At 39.0% G+C, this 19,317-nt stretch overlaps 1 protein-coding gene across 1 annotated transcript; it reads left to right on the top strand.

Annotated features, from left to right (window-relative positions):
• The first annotated feature begins 16,205 nt into the window (after positions 1 to 16,205).
• Positions 16,206 to 18,535, top strand: LOC138900973 (uncharacterized). Its single transcript, XM_070188669.1, has 4 exons — positions 16,206 to 16,373; positions 17,100 to 17,486; positions 17,625 to 17,688; positions 18,102 to 18,535. Exons 1-4 carry the CDS (start codon positions 16,206 to 16,208, stop codon positions 18,533 to 18,535), a joined length of 1,053 nt encoding a protein of 350 aa, XP_070044770.1.
• Positions 18,536 to 19,317: the final 782 nt, after the last annotated feature.

Here is a 19,317-nt window from a genome sequence, read left to right as displayed (position 1 = left end):
TTTACTGTCTTTTGAAATTCAGTATGACATAGATGATTATCTATTCCAACTTGGTGCAACGAGACATGAAATTTATGAGAAGAGGTTTGCGAATGAGTTAAATATTTCTTCTTCTCTTATTCAAGTGTCTAATGAGTTTTCATGTGATAAATTGCAAGAATGTGATTTTTGTTGTGTGATGGGGAGTCATTCTTCAAGTCATATTCATTATGAGATTGTAAAAGTGTTTGCTACTAGTAAAGAGGATATACATGATTGTTGTGACGCTTGTGATCAAATACTCTTTCATGTAGAGGAATCCTTGAGATTTGTAATTGTAGATAGTTGGCTATATCATAAAAGTGTCTTTTTTGATACATGTGGTAGAGATACTTATATTAAATAGATGTGTGGTCAATCTTTTATAATTTCTTTGTCATGTATACCTATGGACTACCTTACCGACAAGATCGAATTGCAAGTTCCATTGCATAGTGCATCTAAGAGAGGTTTTTATTGTATTAATCTAGGTAGGCATGAATTTTATTGGGATGATGATGTCCATATGCTTTATAAGGGAGTATTTACACCTATTAGGATTAGTTGGGTTATATGGATGGTCACTATCTTGTTTTATTCCTACTATTTTTTTAGATTAGTGGATGCCATTTACAAGTACGTGTTTTCTTTTTCTTGCAAGGTCGAAATTCGAGGATGAATTTTCTTCAAGAAGAGGGGAATGATAGCATCCTAGGAAGCTCAAATCTATTCAAAGACAAGGATGAAACTTTGGAATCTCAAAGAGGGACTTTAACAAGATGACAAGCTAAAGAGTTACAAAACAAGGTCATTAAACTTCAAGTGCAAATAATGAAGTTGTTAATTGGGAGCATATCACGACCCAAAATCCAACTAGTCGTGATGGCACCTAACCCAACCCGCTAGTTAAGCCAATTAACAACTATCCAATTCCAATGATATTTAATAAGACAGTTAAGTAAAGAAATTATCTGAATCTTATACATTCCCAAGGACTGGCAACACAAATCATGAGCTTGTAAGAATAGAGTTTACAAAGCTGAAATAAAGTAAATACATCATCTATTTGAAAACATACATTAATAGAGTTTTATAGATCTAAGGCTACCATGAATAAGAGGTAGCTACAACCGAGACGCAGGTACATCTTCAAATCCAGCTCTCATCGAATACAGCAACATCAGCAGCTAACATCTGCACGCAAGGTGCAGAAGTGTAGTATGCGTGCAACCAACCCCATGTACTCAGTAAGTAGCAAACCTAACCTTAGGTTGAAGGTAGTGACGAGCTAACACAAAGGTCGGATCCAACACAAATATTCTACAACAGTTCATAACAGCATAGTACAAGTAATAAAAACGGTATCTCAGAAATAAAATGCTCAGTTCGTTCATAGTTCCAGAAAATAGGCATTGCTTTTCAAGTATCTCAGTGAAAACCCAAATCTTCTACCGAAAATGCCAATATACGAGTAAGTTTGAAAACTGTGATTTTTCCCGAAACTCCTTTCAATAATAAGTAAGATGTTTCATTTTCAGATAGCATGAGGAAAGTACATCTCTATGCCTATATGTCAAGATACAGGTAAAATCATAAATATCACCAAAACCGGTAGCAGAAGGAAATGCATCTCTATGCATGTACCTCAAGTATGCATGTCAAATGCAATGCATATCAATGATGAGCTCATGTACTCACACTCTCAGAGTACTCAATCTCATTGTCTCGCATTCCCTCTCACTATGCTCAATGCTCAGCACACTCAATCACTAAGCACTGTACAATACCTGTTGCGGCGTGCAGCCCGAACTACATATGACCATAAGGCCCGTTGCGGCGTGCAACCCGATCCACATATATATAGTCATAAGGCTCATTGCGGCGTGCAACCCGATCCATATACATATATATAATCAACTGCGCTCACTGGGGGTGTGCAAACTATAGATGGTATCCTACATCCCAAGCACTATAATTCGCTCGGACAACTCACGTGCTATAGTATCAATATCCTGACAAACAGGTCCCCGGCCTTACTCAGTCATCAATCTCTCCAGTCTCACTCACGGGCTCACAATTTCATGAAACTAGCCCGACAATAATGATATGATATATAAATAAATAACAACTGATATTGAGATATGATATGAATGCATGAATATGACTGAGTACGAAATATCAATGAAATCAATGAAATGACAGCAAGAAACGACCACTATGGGTCCTAGCAGTATTGTTATTAAGCCTAAACATGATATCTAGCATGATTGAAAGCTCAATTACTTTATCACATGGTGAAAACACGGACATCAACAAAGTAGGACCACTATACAGTGCCATGGAAACAACAGAGTCCTAATTAACATGGTGCACGCCTACACGCCTGTCACCTAGCATGTGTGTCACCTCAATACCAATCGCATAATACATATTTCGGGATTTCATACCCTCAGCACTAAGTTTAGAAGAGTTACTTACCTCGAACAAGCCAATACCAATGCCGAGCAAGCCAAGCGATGCTCCAAAGATGCCATCACGCGTGCAGCGAACTCCGAATGGCTCAAAACTAGCCAAAAGCAACTCAAATACATCAAATAAAGCCCAAGAAAACAATTCCAAATGATAAAGATCGAATCCTTAATCAAACCCAAAATCGGCCAAAAATACACCCGGGCCCGCACCTCGTAACCTTATAAAACTCACAAATACGACAACCCATTTAATTACGAGTCCAACCATACAAGTTTCACTCAAATCTGACTCCAATTCGATGTTCAAAACTCAAAAAATCATATTATGAAACTTTAGGCCAAAACCCCCAATTTCCTCTTTAAAATTCACAATCCAATTACCAAAAATGAAGGTAGATACATGAAATATAACCAAAACCGAGTAGAGAACACTTATCCCAATCCTTGTGATGAAATTGCTCCAAATATTGCCTCAATCCGAGTCCCACATCTCAAAATATGAAGAAAGAACCAAAGCCTCGATTTTATGGTTTCTGCCCATTATTTCCACATATGCGGTTAAAATGTCGCATCTGCGACCTCCGCTTCTGCGTATAAAATCTCGCCTCTGCGAATCCCATGGAGGCCGGCCCTTCCGCACCTGCGGGCATTCTCCGCCTCTGCGCACGCGCAGGTGCGCCAACCAACTCCCGCTCCTTCGCCACTCGCCGCTTCTGCGGCAAATCTTACACTTATGCGGATGCGCAGATGCGCCCTTACTTCCGCTTCTGCGGTCTTCCTCAGCAGCTCACACCTCGTTTTTGCGACCATCGCACCTGTGCAAACTAGTCGCAGGTGCGATCATACTAGAAGGAGCCGCTTAGCAAAAATCCAAAAATGCAATGAAATGATCTGAACCTCATCTGAAACTCACCCGAGCCCCTCGGGACCCCGTCCGAACATGCCAACAAGTTCCATAACAACATACAGACCTACTCGAGGCCTCAAAATACACATAACAACATCAAAACGACGAATCACACCTCAAATCGAAATCTATGAACTTTTCAACTTCAATAACTCGTGCCGAAACATAACAAATCAACCAGGAATGAACCCAAATTTTGCACACAAGTCCCGAATAACATAATGAAACTATTCCAATTCGCGGAACAACAATCCGAATCTGATATCCTCAAAGTCAACTTCCAGTCTAATTTTTGAACTTTCCAAACCTTCAAATTTTCAATTTTTGCCAACTTGTGCCGAAACATTCTAGAAACATCCAAATGCAAATCCGGGCATACGCCCGAGTCCAAAATCACCATACGGACCTACCGGAACCATCAAAAGTCCGTTCCGGGTTCAAATTCACAAAAAGTCAAACTTGATCAACTCTCCCAATTTAAAGTTTCAACCATGAAATCCATTCTTCTAATTCGATTCCGAATAACCTGAAAACCAAAACCGACGATTCACATAAGTCATAATACATCATACGAAGCTACTCATGCCCGTAAACTGCAGAGCGAAGTGCAAATGCTCAAAACGACCGGTTGGGTCGTTACTCTCACGACCCAAAATCCATTAAGGTCGTGATAGCGCCGGACACCACTGTTAGGCAAGCCAACAATAAATACTAAATTATGTTCTCATTTTTATTACTTTTGAAATCATATTTTTCTTTAATATACATAGTAAAGAATGGGGATTTACAGAGTAAATAATAATACTTTTAACAAATTCAATACAGAACAAACCATAATCCTCCCAAAACCCAGTGTCACAAGTGCATGTGCATTTACTAGGAATATAAAATAAAATACAGCAACTGTCCGGAATACAAATTAGACAGGAAAAATATAAATAACTCTAAAGGAGACTCTACTGGTTGCGGATCGTAATATAGAATGCAGCTCACCTAAGTCTCCGCATTAACCACACCTCTACGCCCACAAGGCCGCTAGACATATACGTACCTGCCCAAAAATGTGTAGCAAGTGTAGCATGAGTACATAAACAACGTGTACCCAGTAAATATCAAGCCTAATCTCGAAGAAGTAGTGACGAGAGGTCGACTTTGACACTCACTAAGGGTCAATAATATTAAAAATAAAAATATTAAATCAACACGACTTATAGGATTAACAACAATTTTCTTTAACCAGCAGAAATAATTAAACTCCTTCAAATGCGACCATTTCCAATTTATTAATTAATTTCACAAGCTGCAAGAAATAGCAAAGTATCGTGTAATTATTATTATTAGGCATGATGTTTGCCGAGGTCATTCAGCCCAATCCAGAGTGTCGTGTACACTGTCGAGGGACGTGCAGCGCGATCCATAGATGCATCTATACTGCCGAGGCGTTCGGCCCGCTCCACAAGAAAGGATGACATTTTCTTATGTACCTCCGGAATGAGAATATATTTATATTTAATAAGATTTACACACCAGGATGTACAGTTTATAGCAACAGTTAAATAATTTGAGCAAAAATTCAAGTATGTGAAATTTCAGTCTCTTATTATTTCCTCTAACAATTTACAGCAAAAATTCCAATATTTCAATTAACTGAAAGATGCAATTATCACAAGTAATTCATGATTTGAGTCCTAAACTACCCGGACTTAGCAATATTAGTATCTACATACGGACTCTCATCACCTTGTGCGTACGTAGCCCCCAAAATTAGCAACAATTATTAATTTAAATCACCTAGGGGTAAATTCCCTCTTACAAGGCTAGACAAGAGACTTACCTCGCTCCGAAGTTCCATAGCCGGCTCCCAAGCCTTTCAAACAACTCGACCAATGCCCAATGCTCCAAAACTCGCTTTCGCTTTATTAACATTCACAAGCTTTTAATCCTCCTCCGACATCGTAACATTGAGGCTCATACGCCACCAACAAATTGATATCTATAATTACAATCCCAATTACAATCAAAATATGACTCAAAAATATTTATCAATATCCATTTATGGCTCACAAGTTGGCTACAAGCCTCCAGCTAAAATTGTCTAATAGATTCACTTACTAGCACATTCAATTCCACTCTTATCATTTAATACCCATTTGAAGTGATCAACGATACTACATAAATTCTCCAACACCGCCAAATTACTATTCATCGTCTTCCTTAACCAACATTTCCAAAACATTCGATTTGGTGATTACTTAGTTGAACACTTCCAACTAAGCTAGAAAATGATTCCATGGGTTCATTGCATCCTTTAATTTCATTTCTAAAAACACTATTTATCTTTCCCTCATTTTCTCAAGAACACTATTCATGCCATGAACTAGAGTTTATGAAATCAATTATCCAACCATAACAACTTGAAACAAATATTAGAATTACTCTCACCGACTCATAAGAAATGAACTTGAAGTATTAGTATTACCTTCTTGAAGCTTTTTCTTAAAATTCCAATGTTTGGGAAATTTGGTGTTCTTGAACAACTTGAAAGATTTCTAGGGATTTCAAAAATTGAAGGATGTTAATACAAGTGTTAATAGGATGTTATTAACTTAAAATATCCAAAAAACCTCACCTTGTATTCTTAAGTAGTCCCCAAGGTCGAATCCACCATGAAAGAACCAATCCCTAGCTCAAGAAAATTCCCAAAAATGGATGCTGCCCGTGACTGCCTTATATAGGCACATGTGCTTCAGCGAGTTGTACCTTGCGTTGTGCAGGTTGTACCTCATATTACAAGTTTTCCCCTGCTGGACACCTTTTACTAAAACGTCCATAACTCCTTGTATAAATATCCAAACGACGAACGGTTTAAAGAGTTAGAAACTAGACTCGAAGATCTTTTATTTGATAGGTTGTACACCATATAACTCCTTATATATATATATATATATATATATATATAGGCATGCTCGTCCAAAGTTAGGTTTTTTGTGTACTCATTTGGAACTTTAGTCTATCATGAAATTTCTAACTTGACTTAGACTTAGGGCTCTCCTTAGACCCTACATCACTTATAATATGACTCGTACACTTATTAACATACGAACCTGCTGGAGCCTTCAAATCCCGATTTCGAGGTCGTTTACTCAAAAATCCAACCATAGTCAATTCTTCCAACTTAAAGCTTTCGAAATGAGAATTTTCTTTCTAAATCAACTCCGAACTTCCCGAAATTAAATTCCGACCACGCGTACAAGTCATAATACCTGAAGTGAAGCTGCTCAGGGCCTCAAACCGCCGAACGACGTGCTAGGGCTCAAAACGACCGGTCGGGTCGTTACATTTTCTCCCACTTAAACATACGTTCGTCCTCGAACGTGCTAAGAGCTGCTCTGGAGTTGTCTAAAATCATTGTTTAACACATCGTGCACCTACCCGTGATACCATAACTTAGTTGAGCTCACTAGCTCGAGCCAGTCTAAAGATTCTCCCCTTTTTTTTCTTAGTCAAATAAACCTTAGAGCCCAATTCCAACATCCGAAATTTTCCGCCAGGCCTGTTTCCATCATCCGAACACTGTATCAATCACTACACGATGCACAAATACATGGTTGCATACCTTTGCTAAATCCACACCATGCACCGCATAATTCACATAACCATAATAACATCATCTGATAACAATAGTCGAAATTTCACAAATCCTATGCCCACAACACACCTCATGACACATATAAGTCATGCTCCAACTCTTGAAATGATGCCACGACGGAAGAGATGTGTAGAAATTCATAACCAACTGTCGAATTAACAAATCATGGAGTCTCTCCTCCTGACAAGGACCATCACCTTATTCTGAATTGAATAGTGATATTTGTTCTTTGTTATACCTTATATAAATCTGATTGCACTGATTTCAAGTCCAATAGTCTTGTCTCACCCAGTATAAGCTACACAGGCACTAAGCCACCTCAAACACTGACCAAGATCTCGTATTACACCAACAATGTGCCAATTGGCTACAAACTCGAATGTGATACATAAGAAAAAATGAACTATGGAACGAGCTACTCAACCCGCATAACTAATTTAACAACTGAAAAGATGTCATGAATCTTTCTCATAAAATGCGGACAAAACACACAGGAATAGATATAGGGAAGTGTGCTCAACATCACGCTATTTCGGCATGCAACCCAATTCACATATGATAACCATGGCGGCATGCCACCCGATCCAACCATGTTACCCGTGGCGGCGTGCCACCCGATCCACACGTAATAATATAATTAAAACAAACCTCGAACCATAACGCTTATACTCACAAATGCCTGAATATCAACCATAAGCATGCCAAGTGCATAATACGAATCCTGGGAGGACAGGTAGTTGTGCTTTAGTTTTATAGCGTATGAAGCTACCCGTACAAGCCTTACTTCAACATTTGGTTCCACAATATCAACTTCAACCTCGGAATCAATACTCAATTATCACCAGAAGATTCGTAAACATGAAAAGAACGATCAATTTAGCAATACTAGTCTCAACATGGATAACATGTATTGATACCCAATTTTTCCCTCATATTTTAAATATATATATATAAGCATCATATTTTTCCCTCATATATGTGTGTGTGTATATATATATATATATATATATATATATATATATATATATGATGCATTAATATGTAATGAAGACAAAATATTAAGTACAATAAAAAGCATCATATTTTTCCTTATATATATATATATATATATATATATATATATATATATATATATATATATATATATATATATATATATATGATGCATTAATTGATACCCAATTTTTCCCTCATATTTTAAATATATATATATAAGCATCATATTTTTCCCTATATATATATATATATATATATATATATATATATATATATATATATATATGATGCATTAATTGATACCCAATTTTTCCCTCATATTTTAAATATATATATATAAGCATCATATTTTTCCCTTATATATATATATATATATATATATATATATATATACTTTCAAAATAGTACATATGCATCATCATTTAGTTTATAAGCATATACAAGTATTTTTCATAATTTTCCATAATTTTTAAAGGCTTTAAATCGATTTATTTCCGTATTTTTATACCCAGTAATTATCCTTCAAATTATTTTCTTTATGATGATTTAATCATCCAAACTTATCATTTACACCAACATGTATGTTTTTAAATATTTTACTGTATTTTTATAATTACATTTGCATTTTTAGGCTAATTGCACATTTTTGAAATAATAGCCCATATTCATGTATAATTACATTATTTATGCAAAAAATAAATTTTTATATTTTTATAATGTTAAGTAATTATTTTAATCATTTTAGTGTACAAATAATATTTTATTATTTATTAATTACTTTTATAAATTATGCTTTTATTAAATATTGGGTATTTAAAAACTAGCCTAAAATCCTACCTATTTTCGGACCAATTACTGGCCCAAAATCTAACACCTTAGCCCAAATAACCCCCAGCCCAATCAATTAACCCAACCCCACAACCCAGTCGCGACCCATCTAAACCAACCCGACCCAAGACCCCTTCTAATCGTGGTCGTTGATCTCTGAGATCAACGGCTCACATTACTCCCTCCATTATAATTACCCTAAGCACCCCCTAACCCTAATCATTCTCACCAGACGCTGCCCCTAAATCCTCTCTTCTCTCATATCCTCTCAAACCCTAGCAGACGTCTCTCTTATTATATCCAAAATCCAACTTCAACATGGAATCACTCTATGATTCCCTTTCCATTTATGCTCTGTCTCATCGTTTCTTACCCGATTTTGGTATTACATAAGTACTTGCTCTATTTTGGCAAGTGTAAATCTCTGAATCAAGGGAGATTATCTTCAACCCATATACAGTACGACCATGGCTATATGGGTCCGATTAACCGAGATTTTGGCCAATCTTCGACTTCTGTCAACTAGGGTTTGAATTCCCCTTTGTTTCTTACCGATTCTTAACTGATACTTTTCCTTTTCTGTGTTTGACTACTCTTTTTGCTTATGTTTCCCTATCTTCTACTTTATTCTTTGCCTTAAATTTGACTCTAAATGATTTTTGGTATTATTTGTGTGTTTTCCTGTTGATTTACTGAACCCCTTTGATTTATGCCCTAAAACCGTTTCTAATTGATTCCGGAATATTTTTTTTATCTCTTAATTGCATCCGAATAATTTGTTTTCCTTGTTTACCGGTTCGATTTCTGTCACTATATAAACCCCTCCCCTATTCCCTTTTAGGACAGACTTTGGAATCACTATAATCTCAATAAATTTAAAGCTTTATTCTGTTATTTCTTCATTATCTCGTTCTATACTTTGGTTCTTGGCCTGCTAAAAGTCAAGGCCACGAAATTCTGGGATCTTGCTTCTCGTTGATGTTCAGAACACTGTGGACTTTTGTTCTTTCTTGTATTTTCGTTTAACTGGTGAGTTACTGAACCTTTGTAATTTCTTTCCTATGTATCTGCAATTTGTATATGTCTTCATTTCTGAAGTTCGTTGGTTTAATGAGTTTTATAGGTTGTTTTGTGTGCGATTCTGTTTATTTAACTTCAATTTTTAGGTCTCCTTAACGTTTAACTTCATAATGTTGATAGCTCAAAGCATGCCTAAACGTGATTCGAGTAAATTAGATTCTTCTCAATGTGTTACTATTGTTTGGGATCTTTGCACTTGTAAGTATCTCTGTGGTATTTTATTTTGCTTTAGGCTATCAATATTATTGTGTGAACATGCTTTACTTACATAATTTGTATCCCCTTTAGTCGACTAGTCAATTGTGTTCAAAACATGAATGTTTACATCTATTCTATGGCACAAGTCTATTCAGAATTTTTGTGGTTATATTTGCTGATGTAGCATGTTTTAATCCTGTCAATCACGACTAGTTCTCTATCAATATGCCCTTTTAGCATGTTTTTGCTCCCCTGATTCACCAGTAGTTGTAGTAATTTATTTCCCCATCATGTCTAAATGTAGTTCTGTCACCAAATTAGTGTGACTAATTCATAACACTAGGATTTATACTTAGTATAATTTGAACCTTTTTTTTGTATTATGAGCTGTGTATGATACTTTTCATCAATCCTGCAAACTTGTTCTTCCCTTGACTTTGCTAATATAGGATTGTTTATGCACTAAGTGTTGAACCTGTTTTCTAAATCTTTGCTAAGTTTGTTCTTAAACTCTATGACTTGTTCAACTATCTTCTATATATGCAACTTGACTATGTCTGTATCCCTTAGTTTTGTCTCTCAACCTTGGTTTACTTCACTTGTTACCTGGGCTCTTTTTAGCTCTCATTCTTAGCCAGGTTGAAAGCCAAGGCTACCTAGGTTCTATCATTAACCTCCCTAGTGTGAGCACTGCTCGGGGTCCAATTGAGACCCTAGTGAATTCTAACGCGCTAGGATTTGGTCCTTAGTCATTCCTTGAATGTCCTCTACAAACCTCCCTAGTGTGAGCACTGCCCTGGGTTCTTGAAGCCCTTGGAAACTCTGACACACTAGGGTCCTGGTTCTTTGCCACCTTCCTAATTGCTCGACTTTGCCTTTTTACCTACTGGCTGAATCAACTGGTTTCTGGCTGCTTTATGTAAATGAAGATATGACTTCTGGAGTGTTGTAAAACTATCTGGACTTGAGGTTGAGGCCTGGCCTGGCTGTGTATATTTTTGGGCCTGCCTTAGGCTCACTATAGTTATTTTGTAACTTTGTAATAGATTTCATTCATTGGGCCTGTAATAATGTTGTAATAACAATTGGGGTATTAGTAAAATTGGGAAAATAGGTTTATTCTCACTTTGAATGAAAGGGTAAAAATTCTACCTATAAGGGTTAATTTGCTCAAACATGTGTTGCTCCTATGTGTTGTTAGATAACCTGCCTATAGGTCCTAAGTGTTTCATTCGCTTAATATTTTCTGCTTCTATATGTCTTGCTAGATATCATGCCTATAGAGAATAAAGTGATCAATGTTTCACTCTATGACCACAGGGCCATGTTAGCTTTATGCTCTACAAATGTGCACTTTTAGAAATCATGCCTATAGGGTTTTAATTGATTAATGTGTTGTTGTTATAATTTCTCACTTAGGAAACATGCCTATAGGAGCTAAAACCAGTTTCAATCGCTAATCATAGAAATCATACCTATAATGTAATCCCACTCGCTTTTAAGTGTGAAACTGAACTTTCAACAATGTTTCGTTGCCACTATTAGAGAGCACGTCTATAGGATCAAACTAAGTAATTCTGAATATCTCCCGTAGTTATCACCGCCAACTACTGCGAAAATCACCTAGAAGCATGTCTATAGGTTTAATCGCTTATAACTTGTAATAAGTGGGCGACTGTGTAGTCACTTAGGAATTATATCTAAAATGGTACCTCTCATCTGAAACTGCCTACGCGTTTGAATTCCCAGGTCACATAGAAATCATGTCTATAGGGCTTAATGACTTTAACTCGTCTCAATGCTGAAACTGTCAAACGCCTAATTTGTTTGCGTGCATTTGTTGTCTAAAGTGTGGAGGCTAACTTGAGCCCTTATTTGCTTTTACATGAAGTCCAACTTGTTTTGTATGTCGCCTAGTTTTTCTCATTTTGAGCAACCTAAGTTAGGTCTTGAACCACCCAAAATAGAGGTTCAAATGCCTCCTGGGCCATAGGCATAGAACGGGTAGTGCACGCATAAGGTACGGCTTAGAATCAATTAGTACGCCTTAGGTAACAACTTAAAGATAGTAATCGAGTAGCAGGAGATGATAGTCTGTGCCCGTTGAATAATACGAGTAACATCCCATCTCGAGGGAGTTACGAAGTATTATTTATGTTGCACGGGCTGATCTTTTAGGCTAAAAAACTTAGGATCAGGACCCCCTCCCCCCCACCTTGCCTTAAAATTAATTATTTTGTTTATTAGTAGATTTCTGATAATAATTGCCCAACTTCTTGTCTTTTCTCTTTATTTTGGACTAATTCATATAATTTGAATTCGGCCGAGACCCACAGTTGTGTACCTCGAGGAATGCCTAACACCTTCTCCTCGAGGTAATTTGAGCCCTTACCCGATCTTTGGTGACACAAACTGGTTAAACCAGAGTTACTTGCAAATAGGTGTCTTAAAGCACCTCAAACCCGTTAGGTAGCGACTCTCTCTTTTAACCCCTTCCTTTAAAGAGTTGTCATGTGTTGAAACCCGATTTCACGAGAACGAGGGGCGCGATAGCATGGCGACTCTGCTGGGGATATTTTAGGCTCTTACCATAGCGAACTTGGTCTATATGAATTAGTCTTCTTACCATAGCGAACTTGGTCTATATGAATTAGTCTTCTCTGATAAGCGTGTCTTTGTTATTTTGCTGTTACATGATTATCCCGGTCCCGTTTCCCTTTTATTGCTACATACACACCCTTTCCCATATTTTCCTCTATTTTGAATTTGTATTAATATGCAAATCTTTGCTTAATTTGGTTACAATGTGCGTTTTCCTTTATTTTCTGGTCATGTTCACTTGCTCCGAATCTTTTTAAAATTTGCTACTTCATGTCTCTCCTTACCCCTACCCCCTTGCTTGCTTTATTGCAATTCTTACACATTGCGCGAACTAACTTCTTCCTTGTTTTCCTTTCTTTTTATGTCTTTACGCTCCATTTAATACTACGTTTATTGTCTTCATCATGCAAAATACTTGACAACGTGTTGTTTTATTTTTACATAAAGCATGCTCCACATCATATTCCATTCGTGCGTAATTAATACCATAGCGGCGCTTGATGAGTGTCCGCGCTCTTCCTAAATCACCCTTTTAAATTTGAAAAGGCTTATTTGCGGTAAAACTAGTCGATCAGCGGTGCAATCGACGGTTCTGTGCCTTCCCCTCTCAAGTTGTCCACTTGAGGGTACTGGTCTAGACTCTTCTAGAAACCCCCACTCTAATATTAACTGTGCATGCATCATGTCTAAACCTAGTATGGGTTAGAACATTGTCCGCGTAATAACTCTTTAAGGCAAGCCTTGTCCAAAGACCGCCGGGATTTCCTTAAATCCCAATGGATACAATCATGATATGTGCATTATTTGGAGAAAACATGCCGATATGCTAATCATTAATGTGTAAATAGTCGAATCCAGAGGGGGAAGGGCTAACTTTATTTGTTTTGCAGAAATGAAGCACGAAGTCCCCAAGTTCGGCATGGTTCGAAGTATCCCACCTTTGTTGCTAGATTGGTGGGAAAATCTCTCGCCAAGTGACAAAAATCATGTGAAAAGAGTTCTCAGGAATTTACTTTCTTTGTTAGATATTCAGCCGAACAATGTGTTAATTGAGGCTACCACCATGTTCTGGGATGAGAAGAGGGTCGTCTTCCATTTTGGTGATATAGAAATGACTCCCCTTCTAGAGGAAATAGGAGGCTTCGCTGGGCTCCCATGGGATAGCCCTGGCTTGTTGGTACCGGAAAACCGTACTTCTCGAGGTTTCCTAAAAATGATGGGTTTCAGGAAAAATGATGAGTTAGTCTGTGTGAAGAAATCTTACAGACCATTCGACTTCCTTTACGAGCGTTATGGTCACAGCAAGTCATATCATCTTTACCATGATGAATTTTCCATCACTTCTTTGGGTTGGACTCACTGCCGGGTTTTTGTATTCATTGTCTGTTTTCTGGGGATGCTGATATTCCCGATACAAAGAGAAAGGATCCACACTCGCCTAGCTATGGTCACTAAGACCCTAATGGAAGGAATTGAGGGGCAAACTTACACTATTGTCCCAATGATCGTGGCTGAGATGTACCGAGCTTTAGACCATTACAAACAAGGATATAGGCATTTCGAGGGTTGCAATCTGTTGCTGCTAATATGGTTGTTGGAACACCTTCAGAGAGGACAATACCGTCAAGAATTTCAGCGATGACCATGGAATGACCACATAGCTTATCACCATCCGAAGAGAATGACTTTTATCCCAGACAGGTTTGCACATCCGGGAAACAATGTGAGCCAGGTACATTTCTTTAGCAATTTGACTGATGACAAGGTACATTGGATGTTCGAGTGATTCCCTAGCAGTGAATTCATCATCAGGTCAAGATATGTACCTCATCTAGTGCTAATCGAATTAAGGGGAATCTATCCTTATGCTCCTATCAGAGTCATAAGGCAAGCTGGGAGAAAACAGGTTATACCACGAGTTTCCAAAATGGTTCATTATAAAGAAGACTTCCAAGGGAATGCCATTCCATTCAAGTTCGAGACACAGCACATGTGGCATCAAAAGATTATTGTGGAGAAAGATACCAACGAGCAAGACAGGTATCATGCCGACCATGTGTACTTCTACCCATCATGGTTGGTCGATGACATAGCAAGAAAGGTCGAGCCATGGGTTGATTTGAGAAATAGGGTCATAGACGACGCTGCTGAGGCACAAGTCAAATACAGGAGGTTGCGCAAAAGGGTCTTTGAATCTGAGGCCAGGCATTTGGAACAACATAAAGTGGACATGGAAGCAATCAATGAATGGAGGGGAATCGCTACTAAATCAACAGAAAGGTTGGAGTATTTGGAGCAGGGTTTGATGGAACTTGAGGGAAAGATGAGGAAAAGGGTCTCAAATTTTCAGAACGCAGAGGGCAACGAAGGAGGACATCTAGCAAGGGCGTATCTGCTGTTGGACATGCGCGACCTGGGGAATCTGATTGACGGGGCTAAGAAGGCCAATCTTGGAGAAGGTCCCTCTGGGACCGAGTAGATTAGGAATGATGTTTTCTAGATTTGTTTTAGAATTTGATTGTAATAAGGCAAATGCCACTAGTGACTCTTTATAATTATTGTCGTTTTAGTAGAGATTTGGTCTATTTATCATATTAATGAAATGACGCAGTTATCGGCATTGAGTTTTCTCCAAAGCTATATGTCGCTAGGCCTACCTCGGGCACGATGAGGTCCCCAAATTAGGACGTGAATTTATAATTCCGCAATACGTGTTTAAATATCTTTAATACTCCTTACTCACTTGTTTAACTTGTATTTTTCTTCTTTTCTTTGTTTATTCCCATCCCCTAAGGTTGGTTCGTGCATACTGGCATCATCAGCATATCATACCAGATCTAGAGGTCCTCTTCCTCCTCCTCCTCCTCCTCCAAGTGATCCCAAGAACAAAGGAAAAGCTAAGATGGACGATATGAGTGGTATCAGGAAAGACAACGCTGCGCACGCCGAGAATGTCGAAACTTCAGATGATCGAAGTACTCCGGCACAAAATGACTTGGTTTTACGATTAGAGCAAAAGATACTGGAGTTACAAGTGGAAATTGAGCAGGTCCGTAACTTGGCAAACCTTTCCCTTACCCTGAATGTTCCCGACATCAACCAACAAAATGCCCAAAACCCAACACCTCCTTAAAACACACAAAACCAGCACCCGCAAGATCCTCCCGCACCTCATAAATATGCCACGCCTCCCCAAAACCCTAATCCTCCACCGGTACCAACTCCTCAACAGCATCATCATCATCTGACCCAGTACCCACAAACTACAACCTACCACACTCCTCAAAATGCACCACAACCTACTCCTAATCCCTAGAACTCAACCAATGATCACCACTACACCCAAATCCCTAGAGTCCACCAAAGTAACCCCATATACGTAGAAAGCTTACCCCACATTTCACAACAAATCCCGTACGCACCAGAATCCGCCGAGAAGGACCTGCTCATCAAGAACATGGCGGAGGAACTTAAGAAGCTTACAAGTCGAGTCCAAGGTGTCAAAGGTGGTAAAGGCATCGAAGGTTTGAACTATGAGGATTTATGTATTCAACCGGACGTAGAACTGCCAGAGGGTTACAAACCTCCTAAGTTTGAAATGTTTGACGGGATAGGTGATCCAAAGGTACATCTAAGGACGTATTACGACAAGCTGGTAGGGGTTGGTAAAGATGAAAGAATACGCATGAAGTTGTTCATGAGGAGCCTCACTGGAGATGCCATATCCTAGTACATCAGTCAAAATCCAAAGAAGTGGATTAATTGGGTAAACATAGCGTCAGATTTTATGGATCGGTTTAGATTCAACACAGAGAATGCACCAGACGTCTTCTATATCCAGAATCTTAAGAAGAAGCCGACAGAAACTTTCCACGAGTATGATACTCGGTGGAGATCAGAGGCTACAAAAGTAAGGCCAGCATTAGAAGAAAAACAAATAAACAAATTCTTTATCCGGGCCCAGGATCCGCAATATTATGAGAGGTTGATGGTTATTGAAAATCATAAATTCTCCGACATCATCAAATTGGCAGAAAGAATAGAAGAGTGAATCAAAAGCGGGATGGTAACAAATTTCGAGGCACTCCAGGGTATATTTAAAAAGAAAGAAGTAGGTACTATGATGGTAGCCCAAGGTCCGAAGTCTCCTCTCACATACCAAACACCTCCACCCACATATCAGCCTTCACCTCCTAGATATCAACAACCCATTACTGCCTACCACACTTACAACACTTAGCCAGCATATTATCACTCACTACCAGCCCGCCAAAACTACCAAAAACCCAGGCCAAATTTCGACCGTAGGCCTCCCAGACAATAAACTCCTATTGCCGAACCTATTGACCAGTTATATGAGAGATTGAAAGCTTCCGGTTATGTCACTCCCATTCCCGCTGTCGCCATGGAAAATTCCTCTCAATGGGTCAATCCGAATAAGACATGTATCTACCATTCGGGCATGAAGGGTCACACTATTGATGAATGCCACACTCTGAAGGATAAGATCCAGACACTGATTGATACCAAAGTTATACAGGCAAAGGAGACTGCACCTAACGTCCGTAACAATCCCCTCCCGGATCACAGGGGCGAGGGGGTAAATGTGATAGAAACTGATGAAGAATGGGACCCGGAGGGGTCAATTGGGCTCATTCGAGAAGAGGATGATCCCAAAATGCCTCAAGTCACTCTCATGCCTATTGTGGTACAGATACAGTCACCGATTGAAGTTGAGGTAGCCGCACCGATTCCGTTCGAGGTTGAAGTAACAACGCCCTCAGCCACGCCAACTCCGTTCGAAGTAGAAGTGACCACACCATTCATCGTAACGGTAGCACCCACACCATCCTTTAATTCCAATGTTGTGCCATAGGACTATACTGCAGAAGCGAGAAGGAAAGGAAAGGGGAAAATGGAAGAAACTGGTGCAGCACAAGGTATGACCAGAACCGGTAGGTTTACATGGCCGAGCATTTGGGGGGAATAAGTAAAGAAGCCGCTTCCAGGCAGCCTATCATTGAAACCGGCCCGGATGATCTTTGGAGAAAGGTGCAAGCAAGGGAGTATTTTGTGGTTGATCATTTGAACAAAACCCCCGCTCAGATATCCATTCTATCACTACTGCAGAATCCTGAGGCACATAGGAACGCGTTGATGAAAGTGTTGAATGAGGCTTATGTACCCAACAACATTACCAGTGGAGAGATGGCCAACATGGTAGGACAAGTATTGGAAAACCATAAGATCACTTTCCACGAAGATGAAGTGCCACCAGAAGGGTTGAGCCATAACAGGGCGTTGCATATCACAGTATAATGCGAAGACAAATTCATTGTCAGGGTCTTGATAGATGGGGGTTCAAGTCTCAACATCTTCTCGTTGACTACTTTGAAGAGGTTAGGTAAAGGTTTGCATGAGATACGAGCAGGAACTATGAACGTAAAGGCGTTCGATGGGTCTCAAAGGGCCACAATCAGAGAAACCAACCTCTGCTTACAAATGGGTCCAACTTGGTTTGATGTTGAATTTCAAGTGCTCGACATATCTGCCTCATACAATCTGCTATTGGGACGACCTTGGATACACGCCGATGGGGCTGTAGCATCTACCCTGCATCAGGCTGTGAAGTTCGAATGGAATCATCATGAGGTGATCATTCATGAAGACAGGAGTAACCCTATTTACACCAACCAGACTGTCCCGGTTGTGGATAATAGAAGGAAGTTAGGGGGAGAGACTTACCATCGCATTGAGCGTGTTAACGCGATCGAGAAGGACAAATGATAGAGTAGCAAAATAGAAAGCATATTGGCATGGACAGGGTATGAACCCGGCAAGGGTCTCGGCAAGAATCTCCAAGGGATCACCAAATTAATACAGTTAAAATGTCACGGCACGACCTTTGGACTGGGATATCAATACACCTGGCACGAGTATCAGAATTGGTCACCACCATGTCGTGGTACTTATTACCCTCTCGAGCAGCCGATACCACATTTGAGCCAATCCTTCCATCAGGCTGATACGATGTGGGGATCCGAAGAAGATGAAGCGCTAGCTGGTTTAAGGAATCTATTCTTGGAAGATGAAGACATGGACTGCAGTGTAATAGTTGAGGAGGAGGAGGAGGAGGAAGGTCGCTCGTCATCCAGACAGTGGAGAAGGAAGCTGTTCTCAGGAACTGGACTGCCACAGCATCAAGGGCCTGCCGAGTTCCGGGGTAGCCTGGCTGCTAGTGTCATTTATTTTGAAAACAATTCTTATAAGCATTTTTAAAACATTTTCAGTGTTTTATTTTGAAACATTTGTTTGAATCATTAAAAATCGCTTTTGTTTGACATCTTGATAATTATCAATGGTTTGCTATTTTATTATTTATTACTATTCTCTATATTTTTCTCTCTACAGCATTACTATTTCTTATTGTGATGAACTAACAACTGTGACATGTAATGAGACAATACAACATAAGGATAGTGACTCGAAATAAATAGAAGAAGAGGATATAATACCTGAGGAAATTGTTAGAGAAGTTAAAGATTTTGAGAACAAGCCTAAGTCCAACC

Source organism: Nicotiana tomentosiformis, chromosome 1, assembly GCF_000390325.3.
Source record: "Nicotiana tomentosiformis chromosome 1, ASM39032v3, whole genome shotgun sequence".
In the NCBI taxonomy this organism is placed as follows: Eukaryota; Viridiplantae; Streptophyta; class Magnoliopsida; order Solanales; family Solanaceae; genus Nicotiana; species Nicotiana tomentosiformis.
The sequence above is the reverse complement of the archived record's forward strand: the minus strand, read 5'-3'. Positions and strand labels throughout refer to the sequence as shown.